General features: G+C 51.0%; 6 protein-coding genes across 6 annotated transcripts; 3 read left to right on the forward strand and 3 right to left on the reverse strand.

Moving 5' to 3' along the window:
* Positions 1–1,784: 1,784 nt before the first annotated feature.
* BO83DRAFT_303080 (acetate uptake transporter family protein) lies at positions 1,785–2,836 on the forward strand (the record flags this gene model as incomplete). Its single annotated transcript, XM_025527175.1, has 3 exons — positions 1,785–2,185; positions 2,260–2,434; positions 2,510–2,836. The coding sequence occupies 3 exons, from the start codon at positions 1,785–1,787 to the stop codon at positions 2,834–2,836; spliced, it is 903 nt and encodes a 300-aa protein (XP_025392851.1).
* Positions 2,837–3,268: 432 nt separating this feature from the next.
* On the reverse strand, positions 3,269–5,294 carry BO83DRAFT_395283 (proline-specific permease; the record flags this gene model as incomplete). The annotated part of the gene is made up of 7 exons (XM_025533068.1): positions 3,269–3,502; positions 3,580–3,821; positions 3,903–4,377; positions 4,430–4,641; positions 4,689–4,778; positions 4,833–5,076; positions 5,127–5,294. 7 exons carry the CDS (start codon positions 5,292–5,294, stop codon positions 3,269–3,271), a joined length of 1,665 nt encoding a protein of 554 aa, XP_025392852.1.
* Positions 5,295–6,936: 1,642 nt separating this feature from the next.
* Positions 6,937–7,911, forward strand: BO83DRAFT_422937 (phytanoyl-CoA dioxygenase family protein; the record flags this gene model as incomplete). Its single annotated transcript, XM_025535069.1, has 2 exons — positions 6,937–7,110; positions 7,159–7,911. 2 exons carry the CDS (start codon positions 6,937–6,939, stop codon positions 7,909–7,911), a joined length of 927 nt encoding a protein of 308 aa, XP_025392853.1.
* Positions 7,912–10,558: 2,647 nt separating this feature from the next.
* BO83DRAFT_405163 (cytochrome P450) lies at positions 10,559–12,356 on the forward strand (the record flags this gene model as incomplete). Its single annotated transcript, XM_025533776.1, has 4 exons — positions 10,559–10,817; positions 10,891–11,432; positions 11,487–11,862; positions 11,895–12,356. The coding sequence occupies 4 exons, from the start codon at positions 10,559–10,561 to the stop codon at positions 12,317–12,319; spliced, it is 1,602 nt and encodes a 533-aa protein (XP_025392854.1). The 3' UTR covers positions 12,320–12,356.
* Positions 12,357–13,467: 1,111 nt separating this feature from the next.
* On the reverse strand, positions 13,468–14,364 carry BO83DRAFT_405164 (uncharacterized protein). Its single transcript, XM_025533777.1, has 3 exons — positions 14,097–14,364; positions 13,742–14,023; positions 13,468–13,658 (listed from the first exon to the last, which is right to left on the reverse strand). The coding sequence occupies exons 1-3, from the start codon at positions 14,153–14,155 to the stop codon at positions 13,616–13,618; spliced, it is 384 nt and encodes a 127-aa protein (XP_025392855.1). The 5' UTR covers positions 14,156–14,364; the 3' UTR covers positions 13,468–13,615.
* Positions 14,365–14,640: 276 nt separating this feature from the next.
* Positions 14,641–19,314, reverse strand: BO83DRAFT_374690 (5-oxoprolinase). The gene is made up of 8 exons (XM_025530258.1): positions 19,089–19,314; positions 18,916–19,026; positions 18,099–18,863; positions 17,500–18,048; positions 17,331–17,450; positions 16,845–17,278; positions 16,430–16,790; positions 14,641–16,380 (listed from the first exon to the last, which is right to left on the reverse strand). The coding sequence occupies exons 1-8, from the start codon at positions 19,123–19,125 to the stop codon at positions 14,807–14,809; spliced, it is 3,951 nt and encodes a 1,316-aa protein (XP_025392856.1). The 5' UTR covers positions 19,126–19,314; the 3' UTR covers positions 14,641–14,806.
* Positions 19,315–19,841: the final 527 nt, after the last annotated feature.

The following is a 19,841-nucleotide window of genomic DNA, read 5'->3' on the forward strand; positions in this document are numbered from 1 at the left end:
CCCGATTCCTTCCCCGGACATTCCCAAACCTTGTATACTTGGATACGTCTGCGGCAGGGAGCAGACTAGGTCATAGTTGCAGTAGTGAGCCCACCTAGTAGTCTCTTGGCTACCTATTGTGATCGCCTAAGGCACCAACTGGACTTAATATGGTCTAGACTGGGCTCTGCACGCTGTTCGATTAGTCTTTCCCCGGTATTAGCACGGCCCGTTCCTGGCTAGTTGCCTATTGGCGCAGTCCTTGCAGTCGGAGGGTCTAGCATGTGGTTCGTCCTGGTTCAGCGTTTGTTGGGGAACCGTGTACACTTGTTGGCTATGTCAAAGGCGAAACATCAACCATCAAGCAAATTTGACTAGTACTATTGGTTTTGACCAATAGAATCGTTTCGGTTGGAATTCCTTATAGGTCAGAGTTAGTTGTACACGATTCAGTTATTGATAGTTGTATAGATTTGGAGATGTCTCATTGCGGAAGCCTTCACCATGGGGGTTTGCTTCCAATGGACCTTTCAGTCAGTCAATGTGAAACAATACTGCTGGTGTTGTTGTACATCCTATGGCCTTTTTAGCTAAATCTGTATTATACAACTATTTTTGACAAATGTCAAAATACTTGAACTGTCGAAAATCAGGCATTAATGGCATCATTTGTTCTGATAGTATAGATATATATCTCTATGCCCCATACTCGGGTACTAGTACCCAAGACGCTGAACACCTTGAATTGCAAAAGACCTTTCCAATACGCAACAACAGCCATCTAAAATACAAAATTTCTGTCCTTGATCTATTTAAATACTGCAGGATTGTATTCCCCATTGAAAGTCTTATGTCTCATAATCAAGCCTGTACTGATAAATTGTGCAACCATTGTTGTTAGGAAAATATATGCCTTAGGCATGAATGCTTTCTGCGCAACCTGGCACCTTCAAGGGCCAGTTGCAAACGTAAGAATCAATTGGCCGCAACAATGAATAGACTTCCCAATTTTGGCCGCTTCATCGTCCCATCTACGAATCAGTCCAATTTTGCTCCTATCCTTCCATGGTCACCTCCTTGCCGATGCATGGTACATTGTTCCTCCGCTCCGGGGTAGTCGGTTGGGGTCCGACCCGATCCTGCCCGGGGCGGCAGTTACGCTAACCGGTCACGCCCGGCCACTACAGGCTCGGTAGTTGAAGAATGTCAGCATCCGTGATCCTCCTCCTCTTTGGTTCCTGCCCCGGCTTCACTTGTCTCCGACCTGAAGAGACTTGGTCCTACCAGCAGCCACACGCGAATTCATTGGACACCGTCAAGGTAAGATGGTCATGTGCATGGTTACATTTACTATCAATTCAGCAAAGCCTAATCCCCCTCGGGGTTGACCGTAACAGTGACCGAGAACTTCTCTGATTCGCACTCCCCTCCCGTCTATGACGCTGATCCTGGCCACCTACGGACAGCTTCTCCGCACTGGCTCTCCACTGCCCCAGCACCTCCCCGGATTTCCACTGGCGCATCCATCCATTGCATCTAAGTAATGATATCAACCTCGTCCCAATTTTGAGATCCCATCTCTTCAGCGAGCATCATCACTCAATTAGATCGAAGATCAAGCTCAAATCCCCCAGGCCGCCATGTGCGATCCAGATACTACCCGTCGATCCCCCGCTTGGGAAAGACGATCAAACAGCCCCCTGGCTTGGAGATACTACATTCCTTCTCCTATTTAGCTAGATAGCAATGACCCCAGTAGTATAAGCCCCTATCTTCCAATTCTTCACCATCTCAATGAAGACAGAATGCCTTCAGACAACCTCTCCATCTTCCCCTCAACATCAAAGTCTTCCACCCCCAGTTCCCAAGAGAAACCCCCAACCACCGAACCAACCCTCGTGAGAACAAACACCTCTACAGCAACTCCCAATGACTCCTTCCACTTCGACTTCGGGCCCCTCGCCCACGTCAACACGGCAGGAACCACCTATCCCGCCTTCGCAGGCGAACTCCAACCGGGTCTATGGAAGCCCCAGAAGCGTCGTAAGATGGCCAATCCCGCACCGTTAGGCCTATGCGGGTTTGCGCTCACGACATTCCTCCTGGGCTGCATCAACATGCAGACGTTGGGAATCGCCACTCCCAACATCATCGTCGGGCCTGCGTTCGCATACGGGGGTCTTGTCCAGCTTCTCGCGGGCATGTGGTACGTACTTACCTCCAACCCAGAAACTCAATTCTCCCATCCACCCAACCATAACCACTAAACAAATAAACCAGGGAAATGGCGGCCGGAAACACCTTCGGCGCAACCGCGCTCTCCTCCTACGGCGGCTTCTGGATCTCCCTATCCATAGTCTTCATCCCCGGCGGATTCGACATCCAGGGCGCCTACAAAGCAGCCAATAATGGCAGCTTGTCGATGTTCTATGACGCATTCGGGTTATTCTTAATGGTACTACTGCCCACCCCCACCTCCCCACTCCCATTACCCCCCCACCAATGCTAATTTGGAATGAAATACATACAGGGCTGGTTCATCTTCACTTTCCTCCTCTGGCTCTGCACGCTCAAATCAACCTACGTTTTCTGCGCCCTCTTCGCGGCCGTTGATGTCGCCCTCCTCCTCCTGGCAGTCGGGTATATCCACCGCACAGCGCCGGAGGTGCCCAACGCGAAGATTATTAAAGCGGGTGGGTTGTTTGCCTTACTAGGCGCGTTTATGGCCTGGTATGTTGCACTTGCGGGTATCGCGGACGACAGTAATAGTTTCTTTCTTGTGCCGGTGTTTCATTTCCCGTGGTCGGAGAAGGGGAGGGAGTCGAGGAGGAAGGGGGAGAGTGAGGGGAGTGTTTAATTTGTTGATCCAGATACCATGAATTCTTTGATGGATTATGGGGTTTTGTATGTTTAACGTGTGATGAGTATGGGCTTTTCTTGGGATTGAGATACTATGTGCTTTTGACTTTGGTGACAAGTTTGGATTGATATTCGGATGTATGGATGGATGGTTACGATGGGATTTAGGCGCTTGAATTAGTACTTGACTTTTTATTTCTTCGAGTTTCTTTTTGGTATTAGACTCGTGCTGTTTCTGACTAGATACGACTCTATGTCTCTAAGCTAGATGATGATATAACCACTACCAAACAGGGAGCAGAGAAGAAAATCTAGACACGTACGCCCAACATACGAATCTGCAATCAACCACCAATTGTATAACAAAACAAAGCATATCACACATCCACCCAACTACCCACCCAACAAACTACCAGAGACAAAAATACAATCACCACATCCGCAAATACGCCACAACGCGCCTCCACTTCGGCATACCATAATACACATCCAACCGCCGAGACTCTTCCGCAGTCAACACCGCCCTTCCCGTACCCAAATCAGCAGTGTTTGGATCGCGCCACTCGGTCCGAAAGATAATCTTATACAGTACCGTGGCAACGATAATCAATATGAGTCCGATGGTGTAGGAGAAGAAGTTGTATGCTGAGAAGGAGTCGTCGATCTATTATCGATTAGTCATTAGATCATCAGTGAAGCAAAGGCGGAGGGAACTGTATGGTGAGATGGGGATTGGCTTACTGGTTTGATTCCCAGGTGAAGAATACAGACGAGAAGTAGTGTTGATATGATAAGAACTGTGACTGGGGCCAGTGGCCATAGGGGGGAGTGCCATGCGTAGGTTGGAGTTGTTAGGAGGGTGCTGTTCTGCGCTTTGATGGCGGCGCGGAAGCGGAACGAGGTGATTGCGATGATGGCCCAGTTGGTGAAGAACGAGGCGCTGGTTATGGCGATGAGCCAGTTGAGGACTTCGAGACCGCCAGCTATGAGTCTATTCGTTAGTAATGCTGGGGGAGGGTTGGTTGTGCATGAGTTACAATAGGGGCCTGGGGGAGGGGGCGAACCGCTCAAGCTCATGTAAGTGATTGTAACTCCTACAACGGCAGTAATGGCAAGTGCCCATCTTGGACGACCTTTATAGTCGACTTTGGCAATAAACGAGGGTAGTAGTCCTTGAAGTGCCATAGTGCGGAGGATGCGAGACGGAAGGAATATGCCTTCAAGAGCGATGGCGAGGATACCGATGATTAGACACGCATTGATGAGACTGGGAATACCCTTGATTCCGGCGTCTTCGACAGCAATCACAAAGGGGGATGTAGTCACGCTGGATCCGCCTAGGAGGCGTGAATCGTCTGAGGGAACAATGATCGACACGAGCACCACGGAAACGAGATAGAAGACCGCTACTCGCCATGGAACTAGGTTGGCTGCGTGTGCCACCGAGTAGCGAGGCGATTCGGCTTCGCCGCCCATGACTCCGATGAAGACCTGGTCACCAGTGGCCCAGATAGCAAGTAATGCGGCGTTGGCAAATCCCTGTATCTATGGCTGAGCTCTGATCGGAACACGATTTGCAAGGGGTACTCACACCAAAACCATTCTTGAATGCTGGGAGCTCTGTCCATGTACTTCCATCTCGTACATACCCTGACGGACCGGCACCGCCGATTATCGCCAGTGAAATTATGGTGATAAAGAGAAATAGTAGCACCTTTACTAAGGAGCCAAAGTATTCAAGCCAGCCGAAATACTTGTTCGGCACCAAGAAGACCGCCAAACAGATAACCAGGTATATCGTGACTACAGTTGTAAGCAGGTACCGTGCGTATAGGCTGAAGGAGACTCACGCAAAGCTGCTTCAGGAATGGCCCCGTCGGCCCAGAAGTTGACTAGAAGCACGAAGAAGGTCCCTTCGGACGCAAACACCGTCGTCCATCCTAGCAATAGATGAGTTCACATGACCGTTGGAATGTCTGAGCTCGGCCACTCACCTAGCCATTCTGCAACGCCAGCACCAAAAGCCAATGCTGGGTCAACCCACCGATCGGCGTAGTCGATGTAGTTGCCTGAAGTGGGAAACGCAATCGTCATCTCGGACAATGTTTGCAAGTTGGCCCAGACTCCGATGCAGACGATCAAATAGCCTATGAACATGTTTCCTGGGCCTCCCTCGCCTAGTGCCTTCCCCGTCGCTATGAATAAACCACTTCCGACATTGGAACCCAGAGATATTACCTGTCGTGATCAGTATATTGTGTGGTTTGGGTCGTGAGATAGGTGCATACGTGAATCAGACGTGGAGTTAATGTTCGATGCAGTGTCCCTGATCCTTCCACGTCGGAGTCTATCTGACCTTCGTCCACCGAATGTGTGAGCGTGAGATCCAGTGGTTTCTCACTGCACACTTTTGAGGAGCTATCTGGTCCATTGACAACTTTCAATTGGGATTCCATGACAGCAAGATAAGTAGTAATCGAATTCGTGGGCGACTGAGCGATCGCCAAAGCAAGGGAAACTAAATGGTCTATAAAATAGGGTGTTGCATATAGGATATGTGACTATCGGTAAATCAACTCGCTCTCACCTTCCCGAACGAAGATCTCCGCACTGATAAGAGGCAAGCAGTGGTTGATCCGACTCGCTCCTGACCTATCAATAATCAGCTAGGTGGGGATTCGGACCTCAGTTGGTTGCTGCTAATGCACGGGAACGATTGGCAAGATAAGGGGTTTCGCAGGTGCTCGTTCCGAGTTAACTCAAAACAACCATCCTTAGCTCATCAGGTCTTCTCGGGATCCTAGTCCACGGAATGTTGTGCATTCCAGGGTGGTCTCGAACGTGCCTACCCCCTGGACAAATTTTAAGGGCCACGGTAAACATACGGTTCCCGGTGCTCTCCCCAGATCATTCTAGCCACCTAATGAAGCCTGCCTTGTCTAAGTTCAAGTGCTTCATACACCGCAGCTCTCGGCCATTATGTATTCGAAGATCAATTCACAGCTTTTTGGGTCTGCTTGTTGAACTTAGATAAGGTGTTCCCTTGCTGAACATATGGTTGTAATATTGGCGGATTGATGCCCTTTACGCACCGATGAAAGGTAATGATTTAAGGGCTACTGAACTGCCTGGATAAGGTGACAGGGGATACATGGCAATAGGCAAATTGAATTGTCCAGCCTGGAGGACCGTGTCATAAAGTGCCAACGGCTCGATGCCTGGGACATAGTCGAGTCCAGTATGTGCCGTGAGAAATGCCAGTCCCTGGGGTTTATATTGTCGTTCGACGGTGCGCGGATTCTAAACAAGGACCTGATGGAATATATGGAACAGCCCGTTGCCCATCATGTAGCTGTGCCCATACTGAACCCCTTGTTTGTCCAGTTCATCCAAGATGGATGCAAGCGGGTAGCGTCTGTGAGTGACAGCAGCTCCAAGGCATTTGGGGCAGCTTGGCGTCTTAGACCATTAATGTCAGTAACTGTACCTTAAACCAGCTACCACCTCAAGAAAATAGCGCTAAACAAAGGCAGCCTGCGTGCATGTAGCTCTTCCTAGGCAGTCTCGTGGATGAGGCCAGGGTAAGGATGTAGCCAAAGTAAGCGCGGTGGGTCCGATATGCGCTCACAGTCGAGCTTCCGCTTCTCACACATCGAACATGGGACCGGCCTCGGTCGCATCTCACCTTTCTGGCTTGTCAGTGGAAACAAGCGCCATTACATGCCATAATGCGGCGTATCTAGCCTCCCAGAGTTGTAGGAAGCTTGAGCCAGACTATCTCGACAAGTCAGGATGGTTGCGATACTTGAATCCATGATGATTGGCTGTACATGCGGGGTTTGCCTATGATATGTTATCACCTTGGGACACCTAGGGATCGGACTGCCATTCTTGTCGTCGCAAGACAGCCAGATGCGGAGAAGCGCTGTAGGATGATTGGCGACTGCGGCTCCACCTGCCAAAACAGCCTGGAGATACTCCGCTTCGGGGTCACATACTTGAACCAAGCTGCCAATAGAACAGATAAGAAGCCGTTCTACCGCTCAATATGCAGACTGCCATCGTGTTATACCACCTCGAGAGTCTGCTTTTGCTGTTATGGCTGTCAAGCAATCTCCAGTTCAACGCATCGACCGGACCGACGTGGAGGCCATCATCCAAGCTATCATTAAGGATGGCTGCTGTATCATCAAGGAATTCACCGATGCGGCAACTATAAAGCAGGTCAACGAGGAAGTGCAACCTTACCTTGATGCCGACAAGCCCTGGAAGGTGGGTGGACAGACCCTTTCGAACCCTTGCACCGTCTAACAGAATCAGGGTGACCTCTTTCCACCTGAAACACGCCGCTGTGCGAATCTCGCAGGCCGTAGCAAAACTGCCCGGGAAAACTGGCTGATCGATCCGCTCATTCGTGCTTTGACAGCGAGGTTTGTTGATAAGACAACTTCCAACTTCTATGGAGAGACGAAGCATACATATACCAGCGAGGCGATCTGCTCGATCGCGATGACATTTGACATAGGGCCTGGTGCTAGGGCACAGCGGCTTCATCGTGACGACAAGAACTTTCATGTAGATCATGAAGACCAGAGCAGTACGGGCTATCGGGTGGGCTCGGATGTAATGATGGCCTTCATGGTTCCCGGGATCAAGACAACAGTCGAAAATGGTGCCACCATCGCCATCCCCGGTAGTCACCTGTGGGGTTCCGACCGGGCACCCAAGCTGGACGAGGCCGTCGCGGCGGAGTTGGATGTGACCGACTGCTGGGTGATGCTGGGAGGACTGTACCATGCAGGGGGCGCGAACATCACACAAAATGAGCGACGGGTAGTACATGGCATGTTTTTCACGCGCGGATTCCATCGACAGGAGGAGAATGTTTATCTTGCCAACACAGCTGAAGAAGTTCTGTCCTGGTCTTCAAAGGCTCAGAAAGTGATGGGATACGAGGTATCCAGTCCCAATATTGGGTTTGTGGGCTTCCAGACCCCGCTGCAGTATTTGCGCGGAGAGGGAGTCGGCGACGCATTCGGGGACTTTGATCCTTCCCAGGAGCAGCCTAAATGAGGCTACGGGTCCCAACTGCATCGTGTCGTTTCACCGCAGCCATTATCACAAGCAGTCTCTCCCCGAAGTTGAGTTAGTCTCCGATCTAAACCTAAAGGAAGAGTTTTGGAATTATCTCCGATCGGCTTTAGGTATAGCGCTTTTCGAACAGGTCGCCGTCACGGAAAGGCAACAGCATTCGAAACAGTAGGCAGCTTTGAGCGTTAGTAGACTTGAATCATTCGTCGGGGAATGCAGTCTCAGTTAAATTAGCACAGGCTAGCGAGTAGAGAATCTTAGAAGGCGTGAGATTATTCCACGACAGCTGCGTTCCCGACTAGTGTCACCACAGACGACACAGCAATTCCTAGTCGCGCCTTGCTCTCACAAAACGTCAGTAAAACCCAAGAATCTCAGGTAACCGGGCACCGGGTAGCTGGAAATATTTGGCTCTGTGATGCCATGTCGACATGTGCGAGGCAACAGAATCCATGAGTCAGGCAGTTGTCCTACGTATCATCAACTCAAGGCATCCTTCCACATGTCATGGGAACGTCCTCAATGGCTTTGCCGGTCTCCGGCTCGGTGGATAGGCAACCGCCGTATGACCGACATTCGCACATCGGAACGATCCGTACACATGCGTTCCAACGTGCAACGGGTGAACGGGAAAACTACAGGAGGGCACATGGTATGACTGCTCTGCAGAGACGAGCAGTGGGGAATGCATCCGTTACGCATGAAGATGAGGGGTTGGAGCGTTCATTGGCCTGCTGCGAGATTTAGGTTACCACGCTAGCCAAGTAGATTGTTCTGGACTCGAGTACTTTCGTGAGAGACGCTTCTACCAGTCCACGGTGGCCTCTTGATCTGACAATCGCAAATTGCAAGCTTCCAGATGTGATATACCTGCAGGTCATTGAAGGAAAAATTCGATGTCGCTGTGACTCTTGTCAGATGCCCCTATTACAGGGACGATGAGGAGGCAACTTTGGAAGAGATGTGGCACGGATTGTTGGTGCAGACACGGAAAGGAAATTGCATGTAACAGCTCCTTCTGTGCTAGCATAATCAGTGGAAGAGCATTGGCCTTCTGTGCCAGGATAGGATGGGTCAGCCCTCCGTCCGCCAATGTTATGGGTGGACGTTGGCGGTCAGACTTCATGGCACCACTCTGTCCATTGACGGGATTCCGAGGAATGCAGTAGAAGGTCAACCCCGACGAAGGGTGGGGAATGGACCCATCGGACTTTCTTTGATTAAGATGAGCCTGGAGGTCTCCGGTCTCAGCCTCGGGATGGGAGAAGAGGTTCTCCCCACTGACTAGCTATTATGCCGGTGAAGCTTATTATCGAGTGTGACTGGTCGGGGTCTAAGCCCGGCCTCTCCCAGGCTGGCGGTGTTGTCCTTTGGGGGGGGGGGGGGGGGGGGAATGGGGATGACGAATCAGGGAGTGCATGATGATTCTTTTGGGCCGTGCAGAAGTGCGTCGGATGTGGGTAGTACATCCCCTATGCAGGTAGGAGGTTGGCACATCATTCGCATCACTGTGAAGTGCAACATACAAAATCAGTAAACAGTCAACGCGGGACGGAAACCCCGGGACTTACCCTAAAAGAGTAGGAACCCCAAGTCGCAGGCGTCTCCACTGTGATGGAGGGAAGAAGCCATTCAGGAGAGGAAATTAGAGAAAACCAGCAGAATGGACAGCCCCTGTTGGTGAGATGTTGGGAGGGGATCCACTTCGTATCGCTGCAGAATGGTGGATCCCCGGCTGAGTCTGAGGGGTGTGGGTGAGAGAGACACAGACTGACTTCGGAATTGCGAACACCCCGGCTATCTTAGTCTGGATAGGGAATAGTAATTGGGTCCGCCCAAGTATGAAGTAGCTTTCAGCTTGGACGGCCGCACGTCAAAGCAGCCAAACTCTAACATCCTTCCTAAGACTCTAGCGACTAGCGAGAGTCTATAGGCGAGAGGTACCACTGTCTGCTGTATGACAGCCAAGGGTCAGTGGAGGGCAAAATTCCCGGGCCCGCACCGTCGCGGGAAAGGCCCAAAGTTGGCTCAAAACCGGATTCCCGTCATGGTGCCTTGGGAGTACCTTTGGATGCCTTGCCCACAGTGGCCTCGACCTTGAGTCTTAAGGTTTATCCTCGTTATTGAACAGACTCAACGTAGATTTGTCATGGCGATGCGTGAGAATTATGCACAAAGTACTTGACCTCAGGGCTTACAGCAGCCGGGCGGCCGATCCGCCCCATCGTCCCCTTCAGCCTGGCCAACCACCAACTTCGGGTTCTTGCTCCTCGCGTTGCAGAAAAGGCAGCGACTGTCTATCAGCGGGGTCCATTCTTCAGATGTGCTCGAATCATTGCCGCTGCCGTCCGTCCAGCCCTGGATGGTTACCAATTGACGCTCCAACTAGAGGGCATAGTTCGCACGGGCCCGGTCCACTAAAGGGGGCCTGTCAAACTCCACTGCAGAATCCGTGACCGGGATTTCTGGCGCGGACCCAAGCCCTCGGGACAACTATGTTGGCTGTCTGTCTGTCTGTCGGTCGGTCCCCCTGCTACCCACAAACGCCTATCTAGATATATCTGCACGTCCCGCCAGGATCCCTACCGTTCGGGGATCTCCTCTTTCCTCATGTATCTCCTTTGGCATCATGGGCTTGATCCAAGGCCTGGTGGCCGGCCTCTCATCGGTCGCTGACTCCCCTATTGCCTTGTGTGCTGCCTTGACGGCCACCTTGATTGTCTACTCCGTCGGATTGGGAATCTATCGACTCACTTTCCATCCTTTGGCCAAATTTCCTGGTCCCAAGCTGGCTGCTTTGACATACTGGTATGAAACCTACTATGAGGTTTTCAAGTCGCCCGGGGGGCAGTTCTTGTTCCAGTACCACAAACTGCATGACAAGTATGGTGAGTCACGAGATCATGGACAATGCCAGAGCAAGGAAACTTAGCAAGCTGACATGGTCACTACATTCTGTAGGACCCATCATTCGCATCAGCCCGAATGAGATTCACATCAGGGACTCGTCGTTCTTCGAGGAGATGTTCTCCAATTCCCTGCCATGGAATAAGCCAGAACATCTCCAGTATCGCTTCGACAATGCCAAGGGTACCTTTTCGACCACAAAGCATGAGGCTCATAAGCCCAGACGTGCTGCGCTCAACCCGTTCTTCTCCAAGAGGGCCATTACCAATGCTACCCCTATGATGCAGGACAAGCTGTACAAGCTCTGCGACCGGCTTCGCCGCGAATACCAAGGCACTGGGAAGGTTCTGCGTCTCGACTGGATGTGGGGTTGTATTGCGTCTGATATCATTGTTCATTACTGCTTCAACGACGGTTATGGCTTCATCAATGCACCGGACTTTCGATCTGTCTTCATCCAGGCCATGTTTGATCTACTCGACATGGTGCATGTTCTGGTCCAGTTCCCTTGGGTGGGTGTTATTATGAATGCTCTTCCTCAGAAGTTTGTGGAGACAATGAATCCTGGCCTGAAGTCCATCAATCATTACAACAGAGTAAGTCTCTATACATATCCACTAAATGCCAGGGTCTCTGCTAAACTATAACAGGAAATGGCATCCCAAATCACGGATATCCTCCGAAGCAAAGAATACGGGACGATGAAAGAGTCTCAACGCAAAACTGTCTTCAACGCTATGCTAGAAGGTGGCTTGCCACCTGAAGAGCTGACCCTGCGACGACTCCGCGAGGAAGCCTTTACCGTCATCGGAGCAGGCTTCGAAACCACGCGATATGCTCTGGCCGTCGCCAGCTACCACATTCTCAGCACTCCGTCAATATACAAGCGTCTGCGCGAAGAGTTGATAACAGCGATCCCCGATCCGACCAACTTCCCTCCCCTGAGTGAGCTAGAAAAGCTCCCCTACCTGACGGGATGTATCCAAGAATGTGCGCATTTTCTCCCTTCCGACTTGCTGCATACTGGTACCACAACTAACCACAACACCTACGAACAGGCATCCGCATGTCCTACGGCATCGTGCAACGCTCACCCCGTGTCAGCGACAAATTCCCCCTCATCTACAAGACCTGGACCATCCCGGCAGGCACCATCATCAGCATGGACAACTACTCAGTCTCGCACGACGAAGCGGTCTTTCCGGACTCGTTTACCTTCAGACCCGAGCGCTGGCTCGATGACCCTGTCGCGCCAGACGGGCGGAAACTCACACGATACCTCGTCTCGTTTGGTCGTGGCACCCGGTCGTGCCTTGGTATCAACCTCGCCTACGCGGAAATGTACATTTCGCTGGCGAATGTGTATCGGAACTTTGAGTTTGAACTCTTCGAGACGGGACGTGAGTCAGTCGATGTCTATCGGGATATGTTTCTTCCGCATCCGAAGCCGGGGACTCAGGGGGTGAGGGTGAAGGTGTTGTAGGGTAATTGTATAGGAATAGTAATGCAGTGATGGCAGGGGTATAAATATTTTGCAATATACCATAAGTGCATGTTTCGCGCAATTTGTTCCTACTACAACTATTTCATTTCTTCGGACTACTATAGTAGTGCATTGTACAAGTCGCATGCAGGGACGAAGAGATCCGAATATGTCTAGCGCGCACACATCACTAGACATACAGCATGAGTCTATACCAATATAGGGCGAAGAATCATGTCATGCGACCGTGTACTTAGCCTCTGTCCCTAACCCATACTCTAATCTATGGATCCCGAACTTCAACACTTCAACACTAACCCATACACAGTTTCAACGCAATAAAATGAACAACCACGTCTTCGTAAATACCCTGCCCATCTTTCCTACACCATAAATCAAAGTACCTGTATATTCCCGAGAACAGCCGAACGCAACTTAACCCACCACACCGATCAGATTACATCATGTTGGCCCATCCTGCATACTGCGGAACGCCACAGTCAATACATATCCTTGTTTGCTTTTTCGAAGGCGGGACATAGCGCCGAACCTTACGTCCGCCTAGCCTTTGATTAAGTTCTTTCTGGGATTTCTTTGTGTGAATTCGTGCTCTGCAGGTGGGTTATTATTACTTCATTCATGGGAATATTCGGGTCCATTATGCTTTGCGCGCGATAGAAGTTGTTGGGAGGGACTTGTGTGCTGTTGTTGGTGAGAGGGTATGAATCTGTAGGGATGCATGCTGTGTACTTTAGTAGTGGTGATAGGGGTGCTGGTTTCTTAAAGAAATAGTATAATGGTGACATACATGCATCGCTTCCGGTGGCCCGGCGTCTGAGTGTGGTGACTAACAGGATTCCTCGACAGTGTAGCTCATGTGGAGTCTGAGAAAAGCAAGTTGCACATCGCAATGTAACTATGCATAACTTGCAAGGGTGTGTGATGTGTTTCATGCAATGTTTATCTTTATTTTTGATTGAGCGTGTGACACTATTATATATGAACATATGATCGATGAATTATGTATATTGAACTTAACAAACCCGTAAATCTGATGGCTACAGCGTCTAGGAGGATTGTATCTTTGACAGATGTAACAGTGGACATTATTGGCTCAGAAACACAAAAATATAGGATTCCTTTATACTCCGCTACTATACATTTTTATCAACATACCCACTCATCAATGACTATCCCATCAACCCAATAGCACAATACATTGACCTCCCCACCCATACTCCAGACCCCAACACTAACACCAACACCATCCCATCCCACTATCAAGAAAAATCCCCCCTAAAGCTCCTCCGGCGGCCTCGTAATCCCTGTCAACTTATCCCTAAACCAAACCGAACCATTAGCCCAATTACTCTCCACCCCACCTCCCCAAAGCACAGCAAAGAAATAAAGAAACCAACATACCCATTAACCTTCTTCATCAACGCCCCAAACCCCTGATGATTATAATCCTTCTCACTCCACATATCCTTATGATAAACCACTCTCTCCCCATCCTCCCCACCCTGCAATCTCAAACTCACCAAACTATCCTCCGTCCGGGACGCTCCAATCCCCCGAAAAGTATACCTCTGTCTCTGCTTCCAGACCATCTCATCGTCAGTATTCGACACCACCTCCGTCCCTAGATTCTCACTCTTGCTGAAGAGCTTCGGGATGCCGTACCATTGGCCGGCGATTTTGTACCTAAGTACCGGATCCCCCTAGTTGTCAGTATAGAGTTTTATGGGGGATGGGTGATGGGGAGATGCGCTACTACCGTGTATCACAGTAACTGAATGGATCGTCGTAGACGGCTTGCTCTGCGTAGACGCTCATGTCTTCGGCGGAGGCACTGCCGCAGTATAGGGCTATGATGTGGTCTTGGATGGATTGCCGGGATGGGGGCAGGGGCACGGAGTTCTCTGGGTGGGGGGTGTAGTCGACTTCGTGGGCGGTGTTGTGGGGGAGGTCGGGGTGCGGTTCGATGCCGCGTTGATCGGGGTGAGGGGCGGTGGTGGGGGCATTTTGGTGTGTGGTTTTATGTACTGGGTATTGTATAAGTATGGGATCGGGAATGTGTATAGGAGATGTGGACGAGGCTAAGTGTGATTGTGTGGAATTGCGATGGAGAATATACTGGGAGACGATAGTAGGGTTGGATGTGACGTCATCAAGGTGTCAGGAAGTTGTTCAAAGTCAATTCGATATAAAGTTTGGCACGTCCAGTTGCTTTAAACCATTACTTGAATAATCATTAACTCAGTCTATATAACTAGTGAGGAAGTACGTAGGCTGGACTGATCGTCGCCTGCGCGCTCGTAGCCCGAACAAATCATCAGATAGCCTCCGAACGAAATATCAAATGGCCGCCCGACGAAACTTCAAATAACCGCCGAAAAAAAAAACCATCAGATAGCCTCCGAAAGAACATCAAATAGCCTCCCAAGATGTGGAACCTGGACATCTGCCGATGCAATAACCTGCATATTATGAAGAACTCTCCTGCGCCGCCATACGGGCCGCAACGCTTCCCGCCGCCCGAGGGTACTGAGTAACGACTCCGATGGCACCGTAATCTCCACTCAATTCAGGCGACCCCCAACCCCCTCCTCCAGGGGTGTGGATGACGCAGCGATCGCCTGCCGCCATTTTCACCATGTTCTTCGCTCCCATGTTCACCCATCGTAATACTTCCTTTTCTCCTACCTTCTCTTTCCGAACCCAATAGTTTGCTCCACACCGTCCGGGATCACCTCCGCTCATTCCATAAGGCGCAACGCTGCGGCGCTCCGTGATGACACTGAAACTCAGAGGAGCACGGCACTCGATGTCTCGCACCACACCATCGCCGCCCTTGTACATCCCCTTACCTCCCGTGCCCGGACGGATGGTGAATTCCCGCAGAATAACCGGGTAGCGCTTCTCCAAGCTCTCCGGATCGGTGATCCTGGTGTTGGTCATATGTGTATGCACACCAGATGCCCCTGACCGAGAAGATGTTGCTCCTGAGCCGCCGCAAATAGTTTCGCCAAACGCGTAAGCAAATCCACTGAGTTTGTTGCCCTCGGCGTCTTTTCCACCCTCACCGAAGAACCCAATACAGTTCATGCAGCCGTGGGAGGCAGCAGCGGCTCGGAATGCTTTGAGGATGACATCCACAATTCGCTGCGATGTCTGGGTGTTCCCAGCGCAGACAGCAGGACCTGCAGATGGGTTCAGGAAGGTGCCCTTGGGCAGGATAACGTTAATCGGTGCAAGACAACCTTGGTTCAAGGGAATATCGTCCCCAATCAGGAGACGTAAGGTGTATATAATGGCCGAGTGGGTGATGGCTGGAGGCGCATTGATATTGCTGAGCAGCTCGCAGCCGGTTCCGGTGAAATCAAACACAGCGGAACCATCACGGAAAAGATCAATAGTGAGCTTAATCAATGAGCCATTGTCCATTCTGTCTTCCGCGACCAGGCGAGATCCCATCCGGACTAGAGTTTCTCGAAGGTGATGCCGGACGGCCCGTTCAGCGTTTAGCTGGATAGCCTTCATGTACAGCTGCACTACGGGCAGAGTGTACTCCTCGATCAAGCCTTGCACCAACGTCATGCCCTTGTGGTTTGCCGCTACCTGCGCCTTGAGGTCGGAAATATTGTCCGACACATGTCGGCTCCCTGTACATCCCGGGTAATCGCCAGGACGAAGAAGAATCTCGATGATACCACGCTCGTCAAAATTTTCTTTATGAATAAGCTTGAATGATCTGATCGCAGCACCCTCCTGCCATAGCTCAGTGGAATTCGGTGGCATGGATGTACCTCCCAAACCTCCAATATCGGTGTGGTGGCCGCGAGAGGCAACGTAGAACGCGACCTGCTTTCCAGTCTTCTCAAAGACTGGAGTTATCACAGTGATATCTGGCAAGTGTGTACCGCCTGCTTCAGGGTGGTTGGCCACCAGAACATCACCAGGTACAAGCTTTCCCTTGTGAAGATCGTGCTGGTACTTGACTGCGTAGCTCATGGAGCCAAGATGCACTGGAACATGAGGTGCGTTCGCGACCAGTCCACCTGCGCACAGTTAGTTTCATTCTCTGGTCTTCATAGTGTAGGAACATACCGTCCGGCCCGAACAATGCACATGAAAAATCCAAGCGCTCCTTAATGTTCAATGACACGGCTGTCTTCTGTAGAGCACGACCCATCTGTTCAGCGATACTCATGAAGCGATGAGCAAAAACCGAGAGTTGGATGCTATCCACAGATGTTGAATCCCGTATGATCCGGGCAGATGATGCGTCTTTGATCTCGATAACCACGTGGTTACTCAAGATCCTAGCTTCTGACCCGGGAGCAACCACCAAAGTTTGCGTATGGTCGATGATAATGGCCGGTCCGGCAATAACTGTAAGCGGGGGCAATTTATTCAGGAGAAACACAGGCGCAGGGCATGACCCGTATCCTGGGAAATAGACCCTTGTCTGTGACTGATTAGTGTTCCATAACGATCAAGCAGTGAAAGCTAGAAGACATACCGTTTGTTCAGCAGCATCCAGCGATAGGACACTGAAAGACGCATTTTGCAATTCTTGACCGAGTTTTTGCCCATCAGCCCTCTCCAAGCCGCCGCAAGACCCAACACCTCGGACACGTACGTCGTCCACGATGATAGTCCTTTCGTCGGGAAACAAGAAGGCGAACTCCCGCAGATGCATCCTCTTGAACTCCTCCTTAAAATCGCCATCTGCTGGCTCCAAGACCATGATGGCCGTCTCCGTTCCTTGATATCTCATATTGAGATACTTCTGGTATGATATGTCGCCATCTGTTGTACCCTGGTCGCTTAGCTGGCGGTGCACCTTATCTTGGAGCAGTGATAGCCGGTCAAAGAGTCTGCCGCGCGATTCATCCCCATAGATTTCATTTACCGGCTCTTGGGCCTCCTGCACCAAGTCCGCGAGCGCCATTCCTGGATTGTTTCATTTAGCTTGTTGATCCATATGTGGGGCGCCCCTACATACCATATGCGGAAAGAATACTCGAGTACTTGTGAATAATGACCGTAGATATGCCTAGTTTGCGAGCGACGTCACAAGCATGTTGCCCACCAGCACCACCGAAAACACTTAGGTTATGGTTTGCTGGGTACACCCTTAGCCTGACACGGTAAGATAATCAGAATAGACTTACTAATGTCATATCCCTTGCCCTCCGTCAAAGCTCGGATTGGTCGACACATAGCTTCATTGGCAACATCAAGAAACCCGCAAGCTACCTCTTCCGGACTCATTGAGTTTCCTGTATCGGAGTTAATAGTGGCTGTCAATTCTTCAAACAAGTCCTTCACTCTTCTTGAATCCAGAGGCTGATTTTCGTTTTCGCCAAAGATCCTGGGGAAGTAATCGGGGAGCAACCGTCCGAGGAAGAGGTTTGCATCAGTCACTGTGAGAGGCCCGCCTTTTCGATAGCATGCCGGTCCAGGATGTGAGGAAGCACTCTCTGGGCCTACCGCGAAAAGGCCATTCTTCCAGGTCAAAATCGAACCACCGCCCGCTGCAACTGTATTGATGTCCAACTGTGGGCTCTGAATTGTCACTCCGGCAGTAGTACTTTCAAATATATGCTCGTGGCATCCTCCGTACCGTGACACATCGGTGGACGTGCCACCCATATCGAAGCCCACTACCGGAATTTTGGATGCTTCGTCGTATGTGGTTTGTGCATAACCCACCACACCCCCTAGCTAATCAGCATCGATGATAGTCAATCGGATGGAAAGTAGCCCTCACCTGCAGGCCCACTCAGAATGCCTCTGAGACCACTGAAGTTGTTGTGGCTAACGAGGCCTCCATCGGACTGCATGAATTCGCACCTCACACCGTCCAAGTTTCCACCTTCAAAACCCTTGGTAAATCCTGTGAGATAGCGCTTTATCTCGGGGGTCAGATATGCATCCGCCGACGCCGAGCTGCCACGCGGTACCATCTTGATCATGTTAGCGGCGACGGCAGAGGACAAGGATACGTGTTTAAATCCCTCTTCCATGGCCAGCTGATAAATGCGTATCTCATGTTCCGGAAATATGTGGGAGTGAGTCAAGCACACAGCCAGTGTGTCCACCCCCTTACCACGGAGCTTTTGGAGTACCTTCCGGACTTGTTCCTCGTCAATTGGCTTCAGGATGCGAACCATGTCACCACTTGTGCCACGAACCAGGACACCGGGAATTTCTTCGGTGGCTTTGAAGAGTCCATCTACATCTTCGTCGAATCCCTCAATGGTCACTCTCGCATCGATCTCATGGACCTCGTCATACAAGACAGCTGGTTTGACGATGTTGAGCTCAAAGAGCCGAGGACGCGACTGGTAGCCAATGTTCAACAAGTCACGAAATCCCTTTGTTACTAGAAATGCGTGCCGGGTGCCTTTTCGCTCAAGTAACGCGTTGGTCGCCACTGTTGTCCCCATACGGATAAACTCGAGGTCTGTCTTGGGAAGAGGGTTGCCGCGCGGAATCTCGTGGCCATAGAAGTGGGAGAGCACACGTCTTATGCCTGGAGCCATGAGCTTCCATGCCACAACATCATCTAGGGAAGAGGGAATTACCTTCAGTGGGTGCATCTTCGTAATTGGCTGGATCGACGGAAAGTAGTTTGTGCACTATGTCTGGCTGGCCGGGCAGACTGGCCCAGACGTCCGTGAAGGTACCACCACGGTCTAGGAGCGACGAAGCTCACGATCAGCAACTTGCATGTATCAGAGAATTCAGGGAGAATCACCGATTGCGATCTTGATCTTGCCCATAGCTGGCTGCATTATGAAACGAGGTGTTGATGTGATTCACCAACCATCCACCTCCTCTCCCCGGCACCGTAAGTCATGGCCTTTTATAACCCCAATGAACGACGAGCGCTTGACCATTGTGATAGCGGCAGGGCGTGCAGTTTCTTTAAAGTGGTATATGGACACGACCGTGTTGCGGGAATCCCACCCCAACAATCCATTCTCGTGGTTATTGCGCGACCGGCGCGTTGCGGGGAGGATTGCTAAGGCAAGTCGATACGCGATCTCGGAGGGAGAGATTTCCGATGGCAGCTCCCGTGCATCCCAGCTGTCGGACCCCAATTAGGATTAGCGAGAGGGGTAGGGCCCCAGGCAGCGGCGCTAAGGCACACTTCCCTCTTCGGCTCTCTCTATCATTCGTTGGGGGCGCCACCTCCCTCCTCCACCCGTCGTATCGACCACCTTTTTCTTCCATCCTAGTATGCCACGTCTTGCGTCTCCTCACCGGATGTATCCTTCCCCGTCGTTTGATCTGCGCTACTTGGGAGCTTATCTCTAGTCTTGCAAGGTATGGCTGCAGCAGGTTCTGCAGTCGGTCCGTTCGGCAGCAATCTCCAATCTATCATTCGCTCGCCTCCACCTACCGCGTCGCGTCCAGCTATACTTCGACACACAAAGCACATTGCGTACTTCATGATGTTCTTTGGTCGCCCGCGAGCTGTCGTGCTACCAGTACTTACTAGCACTGT

This window comes from Aspergillus eucalypticola, assembly GCF_003184535.1.
Source record: "Aspergillus eucalypticola CBS 122712 chromosome Unknown BO83scaffold_2, whole genome shotgun sequence".
In the NCBI taxonomy this organism is placed as follows: domain Eukaryota; kingdom Fungi; phylum Ascomycota; class Eurotiomycetes; order Eurotiales; family Aspergillaceae; genus Aspergillus; species Aspergillus eucalypticola.

Excerpts from the sequence above, each read along its gene's own strand:
- BO83DRAFT_405164 (XM_025533777.1), bottom strand. The coding sequence starts at position 14,155 with ATGAGCGTCTACGCAGAGCAAGCCGTCTACGACGATCCATTCAGTTAC. Across the intron at positions 14,024-14,096 it reads TTCAGTTACTGTGATACACG|GTACAAAATCGCCGGCCAAT; the intron begins GTAGTAGCGCAT and ends TCCGGTACTTAG. Across the intron at positions 13,659-13,741 it reads TTGATGAAGAAGGTTAATGG|GGATAAGTTGACAGGGATTA; the intron begins GTATGTTGGTTT and ends GGTTTGGTTTAG.
- BO83DRAFT_374690 (XM_025530258.1), bottom strand. The coding sequence starts at position 19,125 with ATGCAGCCAGCTATGGGCAAGATCAAGATCGCAATCG. Across the intron at positions 17,451-17,499 it reads GGGCAAGGGATATGACATTA|CAAACCATAACCTAAGTGTT; the intron begins GTAAGTCTATTC and ends GGGTGTACCCAG. Across the intron at positions 16,381-16,429 it reads TGCATTGTTCGGGCCGGACG|GTGGACTGGTCGCGAACGCA; the intron begins GTATGTTCCTAC and ends AACTGTGCGCAG.